Source organism: Geospiza fortis, unplaced genomic scaffold, assembly GCF_000277835.1.
Source record: "Geospiza fortis unplaced genomic scaffold, GeoFor_1.0 scaffold231, whole genome shotgun sequence".
Lineage (NCBI taxonomy): Eukaryota > Metazoa > Chordata > Aves > Passeriformes > Thraupidae > Geospiza > Geospiza fortis.
The window spans coordinates 360,289-383,647 of record NW_005054351.1 but is presented as its reverse complement, the minus strand read 5'-3'; the positions used below and the strand labels follow the sequence as shown (position 1 = coordinate 383,647).

The window sequence follows — 23,359 nt, the reverse complement described above, 5'->3', positions numbered from 1 at the left end:
GTGATATATTGCTTTTTTTGCTGAGAGCCATGCCACCCAATAGAAGGTGTTATGTTTTCATTAGCTGCAGACACTTCAGCATTATTATCTCTCACCTCAGTCTACACACCAATACAAAACACGTCTAAATCTTGTAATTCAATAAGCTAATTGTATATGCAGTAGCTTTAAAACTATGGGATATTTGCTCAGATGTTTTGTTTCTTTTTAAATTGATGATAAAAGCACTAAATTGCAAATCAAATAATCACTGAGCCTTGGTCCTTATATTCTGTGTGCTTGAATACTTTGTTTGCCAAATACAGAATTTCATCACTTGCATAGAAGTTGTTCTTCCAAAATGACAATCTGTTTATTTTTATGGTTTAGTAATTAATCTCAGCATATGGCATAATTTTTATTTTACGGATACATCAATCTGTGTTACCTTTTCAAAGACTCTTATCACTTGTTATAAAGACAGGACAGAAAATTATTTTTTTGTTATTGAATAGAGATTTTTAATGGGTTTTCAGTAATACAATTCTAGACAAATAGCCCATCACAAGTCACCTGTCCTTCTTCAATTTATTCTCTAGCATGTTTTTCATACCAGAGCCATACATAAGGATAAACAGTTGTAATAAAATAGATTTCTAATGTAAACACATTCTGAGAAGCAGCAAAAAATAAGTAAGAATGTCTGAAGATGTCAGAAGACATGCAGTATATGGAAATAATGAACATTTAGGACTCTGGGAGAATGAGGATTTTTTTTATGCATTTAACAGTATTTTCCTTTGTGTAATTCTCAGGGGCAACGAATTTTTTATTCCAAAATGATTTAACATGCCTAATCTGTATCTCTTCAGTGTGTGAAAAGGCTGTAAGAATGAAACCTCCTTCACAGGAGAGCTAAGAAAATGCACATCTTGTATATGTAAAATTGGTCCAGAAGTATTTTGGCTGTTCTTCTAAGTCTGAGCTCCGTGTCCTGATTGGTGACAGGCCTTACTAGCATGGTAAACCAGAAAGGCTAAGACACAGAAGCCTGGGATATTTGTTGGCTTATTAGTTTCTCCTGTGCTAAATTATTGCTGTTGGGGGTTGTGCCGCCACAACAAAAAAAAAAAAAAAAAAAAAAAAAAAAAAAAAAAAAAAAAAAAAAAAAAAAAACCAAACAGCAAGAAACAAGGAGAGGACACACATTCAAAAGAAAGCAGCAGATGCAGTGGCATTCTGCAATAAGGATCACGAGGAGTATGGACTGCAGTGAGAAAACAAAGGTTCAGGTCCAGACACTGAGGTGTGTTGTTCTAAGGTATGCAAGAGTGAGAAGGAGCTATATAGGAGAAGAAACAAACAACCAATATTGAGTAATGATGCAGAGTAGGAGATCAATATGTGGAAAAAAAGGAGACTCTGAGTCTATCATAGGTAATGATTAACATTTGGGATATAGTGACAGAAATGGATGTTTGAGAAATGAAAAGTTTCAGGTGGCAAAGTAAACAGTAGGAGAAATATTAGAGCCATCCAGGAGATATTAATGACAAATTATCATAAAGCTATTTGTTGAAACCCGAGAAAAAGTTATCCCAAGGAAAGTATGGCCAAGTCCAGAGAGCAGAAAGGCGTGAAGACAAAATTTTGAAATACATGACCCTGGCCAGTGCAAGTCTTTTTTTTTTTTTGAACTGGGAGGAGGTTTGTCATCCCTATATTCTTCAGCTGGGGTTACTTAGGATTCAGATCTTCTCCATAGTCAGCCTTAATTTATATTTTTTTTCTTACTCACTAACAAAACCTATGCAAAAGTTAAAGTGGTTGAATTCTATCAACCTTTTTCTGGTAGTTGCAATAAGGAATAATGAGAGAAGCAGTTCTAGAATAGCTTAAACAGGCAACTGATTTAAATGTTGATTTTCAAAATTAGCAATGATTGTACATCATCTTTCTCAGAAAGTCTACTTGTATCCAAAAGATGTCGATTTCTGTATTCCCTGAATAGGAAAGTGAAGGCAAAAATATTTGCCTTCCTTCCCCCCAGCCCTACTGACACCCTCATGTTGGCAATTTGTTATGGCTGCTACTCCTGACATGAATAGTAAGAGATGCAGCCTCAGTGAGGAGGTATAAAAACTTAGAGTGGTTGGACTACGAATTTTAACTCAATTATTGAAACTGATTGTTGCAGTCATAATAATCTGTGTATTTTGCAGGCATGATTCCTTTTATCTGTAAAAAAGGTCCCATCAGTTCTAAATATGCATTTTTAATTGAGTATGTATAGTCACAGCAAACTGAGGGGTTTGAACTATGGCTATGAAGCAGGATTATCCTTGGCTGAGTGGGTAACAGTAGTTAATTTCATTTCAATATGTTATTAATAGAAGATGAATTACATTTAGGACAAGGCAGGGGTTCCTGGTGTTTCACTGCAAGCTATTTTGGTGTGTGCAAAGATACATTTTCAACCTGAAAAGTGATGATAACTTGTAATTGGTGAGTGATGGATTGGCCCTAGAGGACCTTTGGCTGGGGAGAAGCATAATTCTCTTTTATCAGCACCAAAGGATAAATAAACAGGATGATGATTTTATCATTAACATCAAGTCATTTTCTGAAATTCTTGCACTGTAAATAACCACATATTCAGACATATTATCATAGAATCCTAGAATCATTAAGGCTGGAAAAGACCTCAAAGACCATCAAGTCCAAATAAACCATATCCCCAAGTGCCACATTTCCACATCTTCTGCAAAAATAATGTTTAAATTCTGTTGCTGCCTCTGTGGTAATATGCAGGACCAATTATGTCTGTCTAATCAGATAAAGGAGGTAGAGGGTCTCTGCTGTAAAATATCAGGGGGGTAATACCATTATTCCTGAACCTGTAAAAGTCATAGACCTGTTTGACTTAGTGAAAGATGTTTGCACATGACTGAATAAATGCTTTGGCTATAGAGTTAATCCATAAAAAGCAGGTAACTGCTTGTCCTCCTACCATATTTGGGATAGTCAACACTTTGGCTTAGCCTGAAAGCTCCTAGTTTTATTCCTGGCCACTTGTCTGCCTAAAGCAACCTGCTAGATTTATCTTCTGTAAGCCTGAAGGTGCTAATGCATCTTAAACCACTCAGCTGGAAGTAATATCTAGTTTGTATTTGAGATGCAAAACACAAAAAGGAAGCCTACAGAATGGAAGAAAGGACAAGTAGCCTGCTAGGAATACAGAGAAATTGGGATACTGGTGGATGAGGAACTCAGCATGACCCATTGATGTGCACTTGTGGCCTAGGCAGACAACTGAATCCTGGGCTGCATCAAAAGCAGGGTGGGCAGCAGGTCGAGGTTCTGCCCCTCTGTCCCTCCTGCAGTGCTGTGTCCAGCTCTGGGAGCCCCAACAGGACAAGGATGTGGACTTGCTGGAGTGAGTGAGTCCAAAGGAGGACCATGGAAGTGATCAGAGGGCTGCAGCACCTCTCCTATGAAGACAAGCTGGGAGAGTTAGGGCTGTTCAGTCTGGAGGAGAGAAGGTTCTGGAAGGACCTTACTGCAGTCTTCCAGTACCTAAAAGGGGCCTACAAGAGAGTTGGAAACGGATTATTTACAAGGGCATGTAGTGACAGGACTAGGAAGGATGGCTTTAAACTGAGACAACTCAAGTTTAGATCAGATATTAGAAAGAAGTTCTCTACTGTGAGGGTGATGAGGCACTTGAACAGAGAAGTTGTGGATGGCCCATCCCTGGAAGTGTTCAAGGCCAGGCTCGATGGGATTTTGCATAAATTGGTGTAGTGGAAGTTGTCTCTGGCCATGTCAGAGCTGATGGAAATAGATGATCTTTCTCAATTGTGTGATGTGGCTGGTGGAGTAGGTGGCACACAGAGGCACCTCATCCAGAGCTGGGAGTGGAGGCCTCTCAGGGCTCTGAGGAGACTGGCATGCACGGGCACAGGGATGACATGGTTCCTGCTGTTAATTCTGAAAGCCAGGAAGATGCCCTGAGAATGTTGACTTGTCTCAGGCCAGTTAATTTGCCTCAGGCAGATAACTTACTGACAAGTATTTGTCATAATTTGGTAGATCATAGGAACTTACATCTGCAGGTCCTTTCTTTTACAGTCACAATGTTTGTTGTCTGCTATAACCCTTCCAAATCCATGGTCTGAGCTCACACCCTTAAGGTCTTTTCAAGGTAGGGTCGTTGTTTTCTTGGTCTATCTAAGGTTCATTCCTGTCAAAATACCAGTCATTCGTAAAACTATTTATACTATAAAGCGCAGTCTTTGGGACATAAATTGAGTTACTTATTTAGTCTATTTATTTTTATTACATTTTGTTTGTATTGTTATTATGAGATAGACTCAGATGTAATCTAGCTCTCGGATCAAAAGTGAGAAAGTATTTAAAATGAAAAAATAGTCTCAAAAGTTCAGTTGAGACTGAGAGTTCTAATGATTATTGGCCTTCTTCTGATATCATACTCCCTGGATATCATTATGTGGTGCTTCTGATATACATTATGTCTTTATATCTGTCCATAAAGTGGTGCACAAATTATTTACAACCCACTGGGAAAAGGGCAATGGATTATGTTTCTCTGACAAAACTGTGAGTCTCTTATAGCTGGCTATTTGCTGGGGATATATATCTATGTCTCAAGTGTACTCCACACTGGAAAGCTTTCCATCTAATATTATATTTCTGGTGAGATGGAAGCTTTCCCATGCTGTGTGTGTAACTATATAAATACTTATATATATACACACACATACAATTACCTTTCTCAAAAAGATTTGCTAAAATATAAAATAAATTGGAAAATATTCCTATGGTTGTCTCTAGCAGTGTTAAGTAAAACCTAATAAAAAAGAGCAGAAAAATCAAGTTGTTTCTATTTGAGCTTTTTTTTTTTTGTTGTTCTTGTGTTCTTAATTTTTATTTTTCACTATTTTTCACAAGATACCAGTAGCATCTGAATATTAGTGTAAAGTGCCAACCAAGATGATGCAGTTACTAAAACAAATGCTATAGTGAGGCTAAGAATTTAGCTTATTCCAAGTTGATTATGACACATTTTTGTGGTGAAAACAGAACTTTTTTTTTTCTCAGCTGATGTGTTTCTGTGATGTACATTTGGTTTTGTTGGCTTAGTCAAAGGCTGTTCGTCCATCTTTAAATTCTTCACACTGTTTCCAGATGGAGTATTGCACTTGCTTTCAATTGGTAGTCTAGGGTGAAATAAATGTCAACAGTTCTGTTGACTTAAGTGGTGCCAGGATTTCACCCACACAATCCAAACTCAACATGTTTGCTTTCTGTTTTGGTTTTATTTTTCTGTCTTTCATAGGAAGGAGGTCCTTGCCATTTCCAAAGGGCAAGGAAAATATCATGGTTCATTGTTTCTAGATTTTGGTATATAATGATTTCATAAGTGTGAATGTTGAAACAGTTGTAAAACTTGTGCCCAAATATTGTTTTGTTACAGGAAAAGTAATGAAGCATATTATTTCTGGTCAAAAAATAACTTTTGGATCAATATGATGGATAACATGTCTGTTAGGAAGGTAACAGAACACAGCTGGGATTTGAATAAATGAACTGAAGTCCTTCTTTTGCAACAGGGCTTCTACAGTAATTTTCTAACTTCCTATCATGGGTGCTTTCAACATAGATTTCAAAGGAGGTTGGAATATTGAAGCAAATAGCACATCCTTGAAGATCTTTTGTTGTTTTTAACACATTGAATTAGCTCATTACAGCTGAATATGTAGTGGAAAATAGCATCTGTTTACACTGCAGAATTATAAAAATTACTTTCAAGTAACAGAATAAGGAGCAATTTGCAAAAGCTAATCATATTTGTGCACTTATTTGTGAAAAATAAGTCATGAATACATACCCAAGAGCAAAAAGAACTTACTGCTTTATGCAATTTAATAGTAATGTTAAGCATAACATATTAAAGAAATTTTTTAGGGATCAGTTTTAAAAGTTATAAAGCTATGGATGTAAGAACCTGGCTGCCCCATATTGCTGCTTTACCTGTATTCATTGGTGGTTGAACGCCAGAAATCATCCTGAAGCTCACTGAGCCCATGTCGGAACCCAGGAAATTCCTCTGACCGTTTGGCCCAAATCAGTTCAAACTGTCCATATACTCCAAATGTACACCACCAGCTTGGAAACCCATTAGGAGATTTCCTTGTTGAGACTTCTTGGCTTTTTTAGATAGAAGTTTTCAGTACAATATGCTCCATTGTATAAATTTGGGGTGCTGCAAAGCACACTGAGGCATGCTAATTATCCCAGCAGTGAGATGTTATGGATGCAAACTGAGAGCTATTCACAGTTTCAGTTCATCATTGGAGGTGAAGTTAAAGATTCCTATTTCCATTTTATTCAAAGAAGGTACAGAAATCTCTACAGGTTTTTACTAAAGAAACCAGTTTTCTGAAAGTAATTTTTTAGGGACTGGGGAAGACATACTGTCTTTTCCTTAGCTCTGCCATAACAAAAGGAAGAACAACATAAAAACAAGAGAACAAATAAATAAGTGTAAATTTGTTAATCAGTTTTGTGAACAGATATGAAGAGATTTGCCTGCTCCAAAAACTTTGGAGTCTCAGCATTAAATTTCTGTACCATTTGGAAATTTCCCTCTTTAAGTAATCTCTGCCCAAACAAATGTCTTAGGTTTTAAAACCAGAAAGGGCTTTTATACCTGTCTAGTTTAACCTTTTTTTACTTTATACCCCTTATGATTTCATGTAACTGTTCCAGTTTTGAACCTGATAACCTGTGCTTGACTGGAGGAGACGAGAAAAATTAAAGCCAATGTAGAAGTATATAGCATCTCTGAGACACTTCTCCTATAGCGCTTCAACATCTAAAATGTCCAGTTGATTTCAGAAGCACTGGTCTTGTCCAGTATAGTTTATAGGATTGCAGCCAGTTTCTTTTTTCTTCAATTTGGTTTTGTTTAATGGGGAAAAAAAAACCCCAACAGATTTTCAGATTTCAGTGTAACATCAAATAAGTAGAAAGTTTTGTAAGAAGGAGACAAAATGTAACCGCAGTGTAAACAGTAAGTGATGTCAGAACATCTCTTTAAGTTTTATATACTATTTAATATCCCTAACTGTGGCTTCCTACATGGAACCTAACAGCTTAAAGGAGTAAAAGATTCTGACCTGTCAGCTTTGTACTGGAATGTATCATGGCCTTTTCTGTATTGATGGCAATAGAACAGCCTACAATGTCTCATTAAATAAATCCCAGTTTTCAGCCTTCACTACTTTTGGAACAACTTGATCTATCCACATATATGTATTACTTTAAGAACCAACCATATTAATTGATTTAATGACTAACTTTAATGGCAGATTTAATGACTTGCTCACAAGCAGGTCTGTGTGTTAAGGTATGTGTTAAGGTAATGATACAGAGTGTAAGGCTCTGTGCTAGTTGGTAGAAGAGTAGTGACAAATCTTGTGGATACATACAGTATCTTGTGAACTTCACTGAGGCCCTGCATATGTTCACAGAATCACCCAAGGAAGACTGAAAGCAAATTTAAAAATCAATAAAGGAATAAACAAGCAAACAAAACAAATTTAAAAATATATAAAGGAATAAATAGAACTGTGTTGTAGACTGACCGATCTTCAAGTTCCTATGCCTTATAAACCTTTGTTCCCTTTGGATATTTGGATTATTTTTCTCAAAATATTTTCTCCTTGTCTAATTGCTTAGAAAAAAATAGTTTTAATGCAGATTTACTTCCTTGGTATGGCACTAGTTTTTATCACCACTAAGCTATTTATATTCTATTTATATTGATTCATTACATAAATAATTTACTTTTGTTTCTAGTAGGTAGCATTTATTCATTTTATATATTTTTCTTTTTTTTTTTTTATGTAATGTCTATTTCTGCCCAGAGAGAGCAGTCTTATGGATACACCTATAGTGGCACTTTTAAAGCAAATTACTGGCATAGAATTCTTTTAGACATACAGAATATGTGTCTAAACAAGCAAACAGCTAGTGACCTAAGAGTTCTTTTATTCCAAGGAAATGCACTGCCTCTCTATGGATGTTTCTGCACATAGAAGGCTTGGGTGCCTTTCAAGATATTAAGAGAATGAAAGAATCTATAAACTCTTCCCTTCTTAAATTATCAGTCTTTGTGCATCTGTGCTAACTTTTCACAGTGGAAAAGTTCAAACGATATTTTATGTATATTTACAGTCTTCTAGAAGAAGGCTGGAGATTTAACCCGGGAACCTATAGTCAAGCTCATATAAAATAGAGTTGTAATCAGGAAATTTGAGCATTTATATTTCTTATTGTGGGTTTTGAATTTCTGCTTATGGGTAGGAGCTGATTTAAAGGACATCAGAAATATTTACATTAAAATAATTATTGAAATATATATTGAGAATCCAAAATGAAAAATCTGTGAAACTGTATATTTTTATGAAATAATCGGGAAGTTGAATCAACATTTTTCTGAACACAAAACTGAAACTTGAAAAGCTTTTAGTAATTATAGTATTAAAAACAGTGACTGCAATAAAAGCATTAAGACTGTGTTTAGGAGCAGTTACAATAACTCTGTGGACTCTCTTTTATGCTTTTGTATATAGAAGTCATATTAACTTGTAATTTCAAATATGAGGTTCAAATCATAAGGAAGCACTTTTTGAGCTTTTACTGGTTTGCATGAAATGTCTTGTAGTATCTTTGTGTCTGACCATTACTCTTCCATGATGCTTTGCTTCAGTCAAAAAAAATATCAGAAACTCTGAATTCAATGAGATTTTTATCATGAAGGTAAACAGACAGAAACAGTTTCCTTGGCAACAGAAAGCAGGTGAAAACACTCAGACAAGGTACTCCAAACCCACCTACTCAACTTTCTTTAGTTATAAGTTCACAAGATGCATGCTGAGGGAATCAAGTGGGTTTTGTTCAAACAGTGAAAAGTTTCTAAATTAAATGAGTGTCTGGGCAGGTAAGTGCATGTGTAGATCCTTGACTCCAATTAGGTGTTGTGAAAAAACTCTCATTCAAACAGGTGCTGGCTCTATATCCAACACTGTCATTCTTTTGATGACACCAGAAAAAACTGAACTTTTCAACACTATTCAGAAAATTGATGTTAAGTTCAACAGGATCCCTTGTTTTTTAAATAATCATAATTTGTGTATAACCTGAATATTGAACTAAATTTACAGTATCAATACAATGTATAAAAAATAAGTAGTGGTGCACACTGCTAGTGCGAGGAATCTGGGGTACATTTCTACAAAATACCAGTATCATATATCATTTGTTCAAGTCCTCCATTTGGAATATATCAGTTCCAGATTCAAAACTGGAAGCATATTATGTTTACTAAGCTGAATTAATATATGCTTTATTTTATGATATGCATAGCTCATACCAGTGTGTATAGATTAACTTTTTTTGTATATCGGTCTAATCATCTGAGATTAATCATTTGGTTAATCTAAATGAAAAAAATACCAAATGAGTTTAATATTCTCTTGAAATTCTAGCTACACTAAGATTTGCTATGGTGAAAATAAATGATGGTGCTAATGAATGCGGTAAAGATGACATTAAATGTTAAAGTTAATTTTATTGATGACAACAGTTTTCAAAATACCACGTTTCACCTCCCCATCTAAAGAGCATCCCCCTAAACAACCATATTGCTTTGCAAGTCAGAATATATAAAATTCCAGATTGTAGAACTTGATAACCTTGTCAAAATAAGTTTAAAACTTTTTTCTTAACAATAAAAAGGATGAAATAGATGACAAAATGAACGGCCTGTTTATCGTATTTCAACATGTAACAAAATTTTGTTGTGCTGCATGAAGTACAGGTGTCCTTAAAGGAAAAATGCCAGGTATGAGAACTGATTGATTACTTGAGTTATATTCCCTTCAGTATATATATTTTGGCACAGTGCATGTTGCCTCAGAATGCAGTATGTTATATTCAGGCAGATTTTTGTATCTTGCCTAAATTATTTCAGGTAATGTCACACTCGGTGGCAGTTTATAATGAAAGCAGATGCATGGTCATAAAAATACTGTCTTATGGAACAAGTGAAGTTAGGTAGAAAATTTTTACCTTCTTCATCTGACCAAGATAAAATAAGTTTTGCTTTCTATAATGAAAATATTAGATTCCTTTTCATAATGAAAATGAAATTGATTTTACTAAGCTGTGTATGGTTTTAGCATAAGAATGGTGTCGATGCCAATCTCTCACAATGTGATGCAGGCTCTTGCCAGGTGCAATCTCTCACCATTATAGAAATTACTCTGGAAGAAGTTTGAGAACAGGGAGTGGGGTAGAGCAGATTAATTATACAAGGGTGCTAGTGAGTTCAGGAAGCACTCATTCACTCTGATCAGTGTGTCTCAGGGTACATTCATGAGTATACTGAATAAATGCTTTAGGAAGGACAAGAGGGAGCAGAAAGAGCGAGCTTTCTTTCCATAGAAAGATAAATACCTGGGGAATAATATATTGGGGCATTTTATTCTGCCATAATGACAGAATAAAATGGGTTGTTTTCTTCAGAAAAGACCTTTGTGGTTCTTGACCTGTTATTGTATATTTGGTTCTAGAGAAAGGGTGAATTGATCGATCACAGTTTAGGGGGCAAAAGCCTTCTCTCAGAACAAATCTGAAAGAAGTCATGTTACACATATCCTTGATGGTTAGTACTACAATTACACCTAAGTGAATAAGGTAATTGGATTACGGAGTTGTGTTGTGATAGACTGCTCAAAAATTTTAAGTGGCGCAACTCAGAAGATAAAAGTATGCTTAGCAGAAGGTAGAAATAATGATAGGCAATGTTTATCTTCACCATAATTGACTGCAGATTGAATTTGTATGTATCAGGCAGAAATTAGGATACTTGTTCAATATGAACCATGTCATCATATTGACATAATCTTTAAAAACTACATTACATGTTTTTACTTAATCTCCTATTGTGCTAAGGCTTGGACAGGTAATTAGTTGTTTCATGTACAGTGGCTGTGTAACTGCTAAAGTCTGTGGAGTTTTTCTGTTTTCTAGTGGGTAAGCACAGGACTTGGGTGTAATTCTGGATTTCTCATGTGCACTCACTGACCAAACAAATAGAGGGCCTTGCAAGAAAGTATTTTTTTTAATTTAATATAGCCTCATGTAAAAACTTACCTACTAAATAGAGTAACTATATGTCTATGAAAAAGACTGCACAATCCTCTACAAATTTTTTTAGCTGTTTCTCACTGTTAGAGCCCTGCTTTAGGCTGAACCAAGTGTTGGGCATCTCAGGGCTGTTAGACTTTCTTCCTGTAAACTTCTCCAGTTTACTTACAGGAGAAGTTCCATGGAGATCAGCTCTGGTTATATAAATGGCATGTAACTGGTAGGATACAGATGTCTCAGCTGCATCCTTCCCTGCAACCTTCCCTGGGCAATGCTGTCATCACTGGCTGGTCAGGCTTTGGAGTCACTAGAAAATGACACACTTGTTCCAAAAATAAGAAGGTCATTTGAATTTTATCACTTTCTTGTAGGCTTAGGACACCAGGAAAATTATTTTTCAAATACTTATTGACAGCCCAACTATAGGAAAATATTTGTACTCAGAAGTTATGGTAGTGTGTGATAGACCTCTCATAAGCAATTTCCCTGACTTCATCAAGAACAGAAGCCTTCTTGGCTTATGCAGTTATGTATTATCACTGTGCATGTGTCCCCAGCTCACTGACAGTATTAGTTTGAACTGGGAATCTAAATTTTTGTTGTTGTTTTAGAGCTTTTTGGTTTGGAGAATCCTGACATCAGTTGCTGAATTAGCCAAAATTACAACTATTGTACTGTGAATAATAACTGAGGTGAGGGTAGCATCCATTAGCTGGTAGGAAAAAAAAAAAGAAAAAAAAGATGGCACGAACTTCTGAAGTCCCAGGCAGACAGAATAGACTTTCCAGCACTCTCATCCCTCTCAATTTTTTGCTTTCTTAGGGTGCAGGCACGCTGTAGCCTTGCTACTAGTAAGCCAGGTAAAAGCATGGAGCCTTACCAGCAACAGACATCTTTCAAAATGCATTGTGAAATGAGAAAGACATAATGCAAGATAGTTGGATTTAGTTTTGTGAGAAAGAATCAGTGGAACATACTCACTACACCTTTTGCAAAAGGTTTCTTTTATTTGAAGTGGCCTTGATTATAGAGGTGTTGCCTAGAGGGAGTGAATTAAGGCAGGAAAACAATCTGAAAGAAGAATGGTAACATGAGGTGGATCAGGAGGGATATGAAAAAGAAGATGCAGTGCTGCAGAGTTAAAAATTCTCTGAGAATAGGACAGGACCTGTTTTTTTTCCTCGATGCAAAAACAAAGCATAATGTTTTTGTTGGACCACTGCCTAAAGAACGTAAGTGAGAAGGCATATAATCCAGTGAAGTACATTAGTCAGGCAGACAAACATATTGAAGACTGCCATGTAGATATGTTGACTGTAATTGCAAAAGAATACTGTCTGGATTGTTTAAAACAGACAATCCAGATCCAATTTCATCTTTCTCAGTGTATTTTACACAATTCAATTTGCTTGATAATATGATGTTGTGATGGTGATTGTGGTACAATGCTGCACTTAAGCAAGGAAAATACAGCTGAGTTTATCACTACAGGTCTGTTTTCTAACTGTTCACATCTGCATACAGTATTTTTATTGTTTTGTAGTATGTTTATCTGTGTGGTCACAACATAAATATACAGACAGATTTTATACACAAATCCTTTTTTATATTTGAGCAATTTGTCAAGGTTATAAAATATATGGCTTAGAAAGGTCCCTAATTATTTAACACTGGTACATGGACCCAGATGAAAATATTAGGAGATACTTAAATTGACTTGTACTGCTCAAATAGGTAGGAAGTTGTTGCAAATAACATTGAAAAGTGATTTGCTAGCAGACATTTTGCCACTTCATTGAAGTAGTTCCCACAGACCAAAGTTGGTCTACATGTAATTTTTAGGATCAGGGTCCTCAAAATTTATTTAAGGATCCTTGAGTTTTCAACTTAGGTACAAAGTAGTAATAAAAATTATTATAATTAAATTATTTATTTATATAATTATATTAGTTATATTATTATATTTCATATTATTTCTATCTAGCATAGTTATATATCTTTATAATAAATAATAAAAAAAAAATTTTTACCTTCATGTTGGACATCTTTTTCAAGAATGTATTTTGTTTCCTAAAGTTCTCTATAATATTACACCAGCAATATTTCATGTATTTCTCATGCTTCATCACTGGCGTTAGCTGACAGTGACTTGTCTTTGCAGTGCTAGGATTAATTCTGTGCATCAAACATGGAAACTGTGGTGAAGGAAGAAAGTAAACTCATTCCTAAAGTATTCCTTTAATGTATTTTTTTGTAAAAGTGTTCCAGAAGGAAATTCTTCTCACCTTTCTGAAACGATACAGTCTCTTCATTCGGTTAAGCATCATGGTTAGCAGCAAAAACTAGTACTTAACTTGTTTTTCACTCTGCTGATGTCTCCTATTATTGCTTAATTCAGCATGAAAGTTGGGAATAATTATATTTTATGATCTATCTCGTTTATGTATTCATCCTACAAGTAAATACTCTTTCAGCAATGAATTTTATAGGCTACAAGTAAAAGCCATTTAAGCAGTAAGGATGATTTTGGTCCTCTTATGGCTGCAAGAAATGATTCAGTGAGGTATCATATTTTATGTTGCATTCCTGAAAAATATGTTTATTGATATTTTTGCATCTCCTTCATCTTACTCCTGCAAGGAAAGATAATGACAGAACTCCTTTTCTTTTTTTTTTTTGGTCTTTTTAATTAGGGTTCCAGTTCGGTTGTAAAAGTTCAGCATAATCTAATTTGGAGCTGGTTAAAGGCTTAGGAGCAATCTGTTTGCTCTCACATAGAACTCCCATTACCATGCCAGCTACAGTTATATTGAAACAAGCTTAGATGGCTTCATGTCCCCGCAGAGGAAAGAGATTTAAACTTTGACATAAAAAGACTTGAAGACCTTATTTAAATAGAGGCTGGGTAAACTGGCAGCACTCTGTGGGAAGTGACTTATTGACAACTCTGAGTAGCAGCTATCATACCTGTAAATTCGAGCAATGCGTTTCCACTTTAGAGCAATTTCATTCATGTATTTCAAAGCAGTGAAAAGGTCACCAATTTCTACATAGGCCTTCATTATATTCACATATATATGCCTTCAGCATCCACCATACAACTTGAGATGAGGTTTGTGGAACTAAAGCTGAGAGAATTTGGAGAGAGCTGTGGATGAAGAATAATTAAACTTAATAATAATAAATAATGAACAGAATAATAAAAGTCTACCAACAATTCTGTGAAGAAGGCTGGGATTTGTATCAAACTAATATCAGCATTCATACTTAAGTATTAAGGACTGCCTTGTGAATATGTTTCAGATGTTTGTCTAGTGACACCGTTAGTTAAGGGAAAAAAGTGCAGTCAGGATTGAAGCTGACTGATGATTACATTTGACTAGAAACTCTAAAAATAGTTGACATGATAGCAACACAGGGGTGTACAGTATTATGTCATTTTTAATGCGTCATTGTTACTTAACACTGGTCTTTTGGTTTGATTACAATTAACATCCTCTGACTGTTTGTATTTGGCTTACAGTATGTCTCAATGTTATGTGTTGAGGATTGTAAAAGGTGCATGATTGTGCTGTTTCTGTTCAAGTTGTTTCTAATTAAAAACTTCACTGTCCAGTGTTCTTTCAATAAGGGTACCTAATACAAGATTTACATTATTTTAGGTATAGAGAAACTGGCTTTCAACCAAACTGAATGATGCATCTCAATATCCAAGAGAGTGTGTGTGTGTATATCTACACATGTATACACTTACACATATATTGTGAATTGGTTTTAGACAAGGGCTCCTACTTCTTTCCTACTCACCTTATGCTTTTCAAATCTCAGGCGTCTGGAAGGATTCAAGACTTTTCATGCAATCTGAAGGCCATAATTCCCTCTATGTATCCTTAGAGTCATAGTTAATCACTATAACTCCACTCCCCAAAATTTAGGACAACAAATAGCATTCAATAATGGTCTAATGACTAATAAATGCCAGATAATACAGGATTCTTCTACCTGCATGAGCAGCTTAGTGATTGGAATGGCTGTGTCTTTTTATCCCATTTGATACTTTAGGTTTATAGTCACTAAATTCCATATATATATATAGATAGATAGATAGATAATTTTGATTCCACAATAGAAAGCATTTACCTCTCTTTTACGTTCTAAGTATCTTCTATTGTTTCATGTTTTCTAAAATGAAAATACTGACTTATGGGTCCTTGAGCTGACCCAGAATTGTTGCTTTTCATTTTTTCCAGTTCTGTAATAGCTAAATTTTGACTACATTTCTGAAGTCTTAACTTCTCTTTCAAGTAATAATGGAGTTACTTTCCATAAAGATTGCAGTTCAAAAGGAAAGATATAAGCAATTTTTCATATTGTCAACTTATCAGCTGAAATACTGTCTTTCTTATAAAACTTTAAATAATTAGTGAAGAAAAAAAATTCTGAATATTCATCCAAATTTTCTAGTGGTTTTTGTATAAAGTTTAATAGTTCAAATACTAATCTTAAAATATTCTTGCACACATATTAAATGAATAAATTTGGTAGTAACTCTTAAAATAATAAAGTTATTTGTAACGTAGTGCATGAATTTTAATAGCAGTGTATATACAAATCTATTTTAGCTTAGCAATATGAAGTAGCCAAAATATATATTTGGAACTGTGACAGGATTTGTAGGAGCTTCCTCCTTTGAAAAGATGCTCCTGGCTTTGAATTTCAAACACTAGCTTTTGTAGCAGGTGAACAAAAGTAATTCTCTATTTTTATAATTTTTTTAAAATTTGTTCTTAAAAAAACAGATAAGTACACATCTGCCTCACATTCAGTTAAGTCTTTGCTGATGGGCTTTGAAGGGTGTGTTTTATATTTTGCTTTCTTTTGTCTGCAATTTAGTTTTGGGCTGGGGTATTTTTGGTTTGTTTTTTACTGTCAGTCTTTGCTGAGAAGTTGCTGATACCACTGTCAGTACTAAACTGTTCTTTGCAGGAAGCTTTGATAAAAATTCTACTTTGAAATAGAAACTGGAAAAGTACAAAGCTATCGGGAGGAGAATGACATCCTCCCTGTTGCCTGAGAATTTTTTTTTCATGTGAAAGCAACATAAATCTTAATAGAAAAATTAATGGTAGCAAGGTAGACTAAAACAACCTAATTTTGATGTGAAATTAATCTACTGTTATACAGTAATATACTGTATTAATTGAATTTGTGTGGCTCTAGTACTTTTTCTGTTGTTTTCCAAGCATCATTCTAATTATAATTTTCTGTTTGGTCACTACTTGGATAATGTAAGTGGTACCCATTATTGAAAGGTAGTCTGTATTTGTACTAATACAGAGAATGCTAGTTTAGAAATGAGCCTGATTGCATGGTTCATTTTGTTCTCCTTTGTAGAGCCAGGCTGCGGCCCACTACAAAGGCACTAAACATGCCAAGAAGCTCAAAGCACTGGAAGCCATGAAAAATAAGCAGAAATCTGTTACTACCAAGGACAGCGCAAAGACTACCTTCACTTCCATCACTACCAATACCATCAATACCAGCTCTGACAAAACAGGTTAAGCGACAATCTTTGTTGGTTTCCTTTGGTTTAGTTTTGATTTGGCTCGTATTTTTTTTTCTTCTTGTTTAATTACATGTCTGTTTGGTTATGTGCTTGCCCCATCGATTCATGCTCGATCCATCTTTCTGTGTGATATTGATTTCTTTAAGTCTTTTCAGTAGGCTGGTGATAGTCTGATAGTCATGTAGCTGATTTCTCTTAGTGAAAAGAGGCTTGACATTCTTTTTATGATGGAATGCAGTATTCATTACTTGATTAACATATCAACTGATCTAAACCTCCTGGTCTGTATGCACTATCTCTTTATCAGTAATTATATATGGCACATTTCTTTTAACCACAATGTAAAAAATTGCACTGTTTGTGTCTAGAAGCCTCTTAAAAATCATTTGCAGTAAAAACCTAATTTTCATAAATTTCAAACATTGCATTATTTTTTTTAAATGGCTATTGCATGGTTTTGAGATGGAAAAGAGCTGTATAACCTCTATTCCACACAATCAGGTAAGTGCTATTGATGCCAATTATTCTGCTTAAAAGAGTATTCATACTGAAAGAATATTGTTTAATTTATTGTGTGGGTAAAAGTTACTCCTTTGCAAATAAAATCTACATATTTGTAAAGTCAACAGGATTTGGTTGTCATGGCATTTTAAATAGGCAGCTATTGAAATTTCAAAGGAAGATTGTGAGGTCATTGAGAGGTAGTCTAGTGTCTCAGAAGGTGTGACTGCTCTTGTGTGTAAAGGCATAAAATTTGTATATTTAGACATAATCAATCCCCCTCCCCAAGCAAGACAAAAATAACCATGGGAGAAAAAAACCCAAAGTTGTGAAACATCAGAGACCTACCTACTGATGCTGAAAATGGCTTATTTGGAAGCACTTCTGATCCAGTACGTTCAGCATTGTAAATGGATGTGCAGTAACCAACTACAATACAATAGGAAAGTACCTTGCAGGCATGTGCAGTACTTTCTTGAAGGCACATCTTCGCTGTATTTGCTATAGACAGATAGCTCTATGTCTCTCTCTATAAATATATCTTAGTTATAACTTACTATTATAGACGTTTTCTTTTTCCTATGCAGATTTAAAACATAATTCTGATGGCTTTAAGAAATATTTGCTACATTGTTTTTGTCTTTGTTACCACAAAGAAGAGAAAGGAAAATATTCTGAGAGGTTTTGTGTGATGAAAGAAATTAAGTATGAGAAAATAGGAAAAATTTCAAAAGTTATTTGGGGAAATATGTGTTTGTAAATATACAAATACCTTAAAAAGTGTCTTGTGATGTCACTTGTTGAGATATTCAGAACAGGAAGGAGGATGTTGTGTGAAAGAGTGATTTATTGTTTACCAAATATTATCTGGTGGTTGAAGAAAATAACTGAAGAAAAGGAAGATCTTTTAAAGCTTTAAACTGTATTATTCAAAAGCCTTCATCTTATTCTGCGTAAGTTTGAAGGATTTTCCAATGTACCTTAAAACCAGTCTGAGTTTTTCTGTCAAGCTTTGCATTAGAGCCCTGACAAGATATATGAACTGTCCTGTATCGAAGGTCAGTAGTCTAGATCAGTTTTCATATCAGCATAAGTAAGAAAATATCAGAAATCCTGCTGTACTCATGAGCAGTGGCCTATGTTGGAGTTTCTTCAGCTTTACACAGTGGTTGCAAATTCCTGGATTCATTTAATGGGATGTTTGTAAACCTATGTTTATGTTTATGAATACATATATTTATTCTGTTTTAGAAACACTGACCCTAATGGGGTTCTAAAAGTTACATATTTATGTTAATTGGCAAAAAACCAAAAATCTTACAATTTCTTAAATTATTGAGAGCCATATTCAACAGCTGCCAAAAGCCCTATTCAACCAGCGGCATTCAAAGCAAGGTAGGCAGTTCTATCCAGATGCAGTTATTACAGGTCAGCATTGATGTGACTGGAAACAGAATAAAATCCTTGGTGTAAATTATCCTTTGTCAAGCATGTATGCATGGTGAGGGGAAAAAAACTGGGTAGTCAAAAGGATGAAATTTTCTGTCTACTATGAAAATTCAACAATTTCATAAATTGGATTTTATTTCCTTTCTGGTTGTTCTTATGTCCTGTATTAGCTTGATTGAACTTTTAAGGGCAAAAGGATTCTGAACAGCAGAATATATTGCGCTGTGTGAGTGTCTACATTTGGAAATTATCACTGTAAAAGTCAAACATCCTGATAGTAGTATGCAGCTCTCAGGGAATAGTTGTACTAATGAATATAATTCATACATTAATCTTTTGTAACTAGAAGAAAGTTACTAAGTCCATGTACTTGTGATCATTTGGAACAAAAGATTTTTTACAGTATTTTAAAACTGTCTGCTGAAGATTAATAGTTGATCCCAATACACTGAGGATAGGGTCGAGTATGTATCACTTCTTATATATCATCTACAGCAGGGGTTAAATGCTGAATTGCATGTCAGTCACAGCATATTGGTCAGGGCTTCAGATCACTGGTTCTGTGTGCATTTAGCAGTTACAGTAAACAAAATGTCATCAGGAAATCTGTGCTGCTATGCTATAAGGGATTGTGAAAAAAATCACATAGTATACAAACTGATTCAAGGGCTAAAGCTGTAATTTGTTATGTTTCTTATTCTGGAACTATTTTGTTAGATGTGGTGCCAGCACATGTTATAGACACTGTGCAGCTCACAATATAATCTAAGTCCTTAAAACCTCTCACACAGGATTCCTCGTGTTTAAATTATGTGTTAAAGAGAAAACATAAGATATGAGGGTTTTTTGCTCATTCTGTGAAAGTTGTTAATTTTATTTTTTCCTTCTGACTAACTTTTGGAATGATTAGAAGCCTTGAACTCGAGAAGTTTTTGAGCAATAAAACATCATGAAAACATCATATAATGGCAATGCCATTCTTGAGATGTGAGAACTTTTTTATCCTATCTATTATTTAACTCACTTCTTTTATCTGTATTTGCCAATTTTTCTGTTACACAGATAGTCAGGACAGAAAAACAGAAAATATGAGCATTACAAGGAGAAGCCTACTTTATGGCATTATACAAACCATATTTCACTATTTCTTGATTCTCCAATTCAGGTGTGACAATAAAAATGCATATTTTTGCTATATATTAACATATTTGCATTCGTATTCCCTGAGAGGAAATTGTTAAACATCTTTGATAACTTTGCAAATTGTTCCTCCTTTCTGAAAAGATGTTTTCAAGCTGCTTCATATCTTCAGCTGTAAGGACTGATACTTTAGAGAACTTGTCAAAATATATTTAGATAGAGTGCATTCTGTCATCCTAATTAGAATACATGTCCAGTAAGGTTATTGTCCTGCACTTGGATTTTTGGAAAATAGATTGAATCACCAATATTATATACGGTAAAATTATGTCCCTCTAGTTGTTGCATATGATTAAATATTAATCTTTTCCAAAGCTATGTGAAGTTAAGCAGGACACTCCATGACAACATGATCACAAATTAAGTCTTGAAGATTTTGGGTTGCATTTATTTATTTATTTATTTATTTATTCAAGAGAGAATTCAGTATGAGTTATATTATTTGGTATCAATGGAAAAGAAGGAATAGACCTTTCAAGGTGGAAAAAGATGTCGTTAGGAGTCATCAGTATGGCAAAGTCTTAAATGCTGCTTTTGAATGTTATACGTCGTGCCTTGGATCCTATGCACTTAAATGCAATGAACAGCTCTTAAAAACAGACAGAAATGTGATGAGCAGAAAAAGTGTGTATCTGGGCCAAGGCACAGACAAGATCATCTATCACTAGTACAGTCTTAACAGCTAAGAGACCCCTGTGCTGTCAGAGAACAAAATACTGGTGCCTGTCCTAAAAAGCTTACAGTTTCGCATAGGATGAGAAACAACCTAAGGAACAGACACTGTAAATGTAACAGGCAGGTGTTTAAAGGAGTGGTAACATAAACGTGTTCAAGTGATAAAGGCATCACAAGAAATGAAAACACTGAGGGATGGATTAGAAGGAAAAGGAAAAGGGTTGGGTTTTTTTCAAATACTGACCATGTGTGGATAACAGAATTGGTGAAGGCATAAGATTTAATTTTTATTTTTTTTTAATTTTTGTCTAAGATGTGGTAGAATATTTCTGGTCAGCAGATGAAACTCACTCCTGAAATAGCAATTTCAGTACAGCTGGGATAATTATGAAATTGAGAGCAGTTGTAGTGGGAGAGAACAGTCATTCAGGCAAGGTCTTGGACATAAAAGGGAAAGTGGGGGGAGAAAGCAATCAGAAATGATGTGGTAATTTAGGGTAAACTTTGCAGGAGGAAAAAAGGTAGATGGCATGAAATGGAAAGGTTTAGAAAAATATGTATGAGTTTGTCAACCAAAATACCAGAGGATGACAGATTTTTTGAGGTTCTGGGAAGGGATATCATTATATATGTCTGAAGATTGACACGGCCATCCCTACAGGTCAGAGCAGAGTCAGCCTGAGCAGGATGCTGAGTATATTTTTCAGTTGAGTTTTGGGTATCTTCACAACCTTTTGCTCAGCAACCCGTTCTATATTTTGACCACTCTTAAAGAGCAAAGAATTTTTTCTTGTGTTTCAGTCCAATGTCCTGTATTTCAGTTTCTGGCTGTTGTGCCTTTTTCTGTCATTGGGCTATTAAAAGAGTCTCTGTATGACCTCATCAGGGAATATATACACTGCTGGTTTATTTTTCAAGTGGTGCCCTCCAGGGTTCCAAGTCCTTCTTCACAAACCTGCTTTCCAGATGCTTAGCCTCCAGCCCAGACTGATGGGTAGCGTAATGGCTTCCCATTCTGTGCTTTCCTTCATTGAATTTCAAGGGATGTCTGTTGTCCATTTTCTCCATTCAGGTCCCTCTGAATGGCAACCCATCCGTCTGGTGTATCAGGCCCTCCTCCCAGTTTTTAATCATCGGCAAACTTGCTGAAGGTGCACTCTGCCCCATTGTCTAGGTCATAAATGAAGACTTCTAAAAATATTGGGCAATATTGGTCACCTGCACAGTAAAAAAGTTCTTCCTCACATTCAGAAGAAACTTCCTGTGCATCATGTTCTGCCCAGTGCTTTTTTCCTGCTGCTTGGTGTCACAAAGAAGAGCCTGGCTCCTTGGCACTCTCCCTTCAGATACACATAGACATTGATGAAGTCCCCTCTCAGTCATCTCTTAAGGCTGAACAGGTCCAACTCTCTCAGCTGTTCCTCATAAGAGAGATGCTCCAGTTCCTTAAATCATCTTTGCTGCCCTTCTCTGGACCCTCTCCAGGATCTCCATGTCTCTCTACCACCGAGGAGCCCAGAACTGAGCATATCACTTCATATGTGGCTTCACCAGGGCTGAGTAGAGGGGCAGGATCACCTCCCTTGCTCTGCTACCAATGCTTTTCATAATGTGCCCCAGGACATCATTGGCCTCCTTGGCCCCCAGGACACACTGTCACTCATAGACAGCTCTTTGTACACCAGGACTCCCAGGTCCATCTTTGCAGCGCTGCTTTTCAGCCTGTGCGGGTGCATGGGGTTATTGTTCCCCAGATGCAGGACGTGCATTGCCTTTGTTGAATTTCAGAATGTTCTTCTCTGCCCATCTTTCCCGCCCATTGAAGTCTTTTGAAGGGCTGCACAGCCCTCTGTGGTATCAGCCACATCTACCAGCTTTGTGTAATCAGTGGTCTTGCTGGGGAGGCATCTGCCCCTTCATCTGTCACTGATGAACAAGTTAAACAGTACTGGGCCCAGTATTGAACCTTGGGGAAGACCAGTGGTGACAGACCTCCAATCAGACACTGTCCCACTGATTATGACCCTCTGGTCTAGCCACTTCTCAATCCACCCTGCTGTCCACTCATCCAGTCCACTCCTCCTGAGTTTTTCTATGAGGATATTGTACAGACAAGTGTTGAAGCCTTGTTAAAGTCAAGGCAGACAGTAATTTCTGTTCTCCCCTCATTTACACAGGTAGCTGTTTCACCATAGAAGGCAGTCAGGTTGATAAAGCATGATTTACCTTAGTGAATCCATACTGACTATTCCTAATCAGTTTCTTGTCATCCATGTGGATAGAGATGACCTCCAGAATGAGGCACTCCAGCGCCTTTCGAGGGATTGAAGCTGAATGGCTGGTAGTTCCCTGGGTCCCCCTTCTTGCCCTTTTGGAAGACCAGGGTGACATTTGCTTTCTTCCAGCCTTCAGGCACCTCTGCTTTTCTCTGTGACCTTTGTAAGCAGCCTAGTTCTGGTGTTCTCTAGCTCTCTCAGCACTCATGGATGCATCCTGCCAGGGACCATGGGCTTGTGGATGTCACATTTGTTTAGGTATTCTCCAACCCAAGTCTCCTTTGACCAAGGAAAAGTCCTCCTTCCAATACTCCTTTACCCTGGTCTCCAAGGTCAGAGATTCCTGATTTCGTTAGGTTGGTTTGTAACGTGAATGAGCACGTCCTTATGAGACCATTGTGTCTCTTTCAGGTCTCTAGTAAGGAGTCAAGGGGCTCTTTGTTATTAGTAGGTAATGCTTTATTTAAGATTCATA

At 36.0% G+C, this 23,359-nt stretch overlaps 1 protein-coding gene across 3 annotated transcripts in view; it reads left to right on the top strand.

The window, feature by feature from the left end:
• Window positions 1–23,359, top strand: part of ZNF385D (zinc finger protein 385D) — a 416,209-nt gene that overhangs the window by 333,394 nt on the left and 59,456 nt on the right. For all 3 annotated transcript variants that reach the window (XM_031058889.1, XM_031058888.1, XM_005423367.2), the window contains one exon: window positions 16,612–16,774. In XM_031058889.1, coding sequence (XP_030914749.1) covers window positions 16,612–16,774 — 163 coding nt within the window. The remainder of the gene's footprint in view (window positions 1–16,611; window positions 16,775–23,359) is intronic.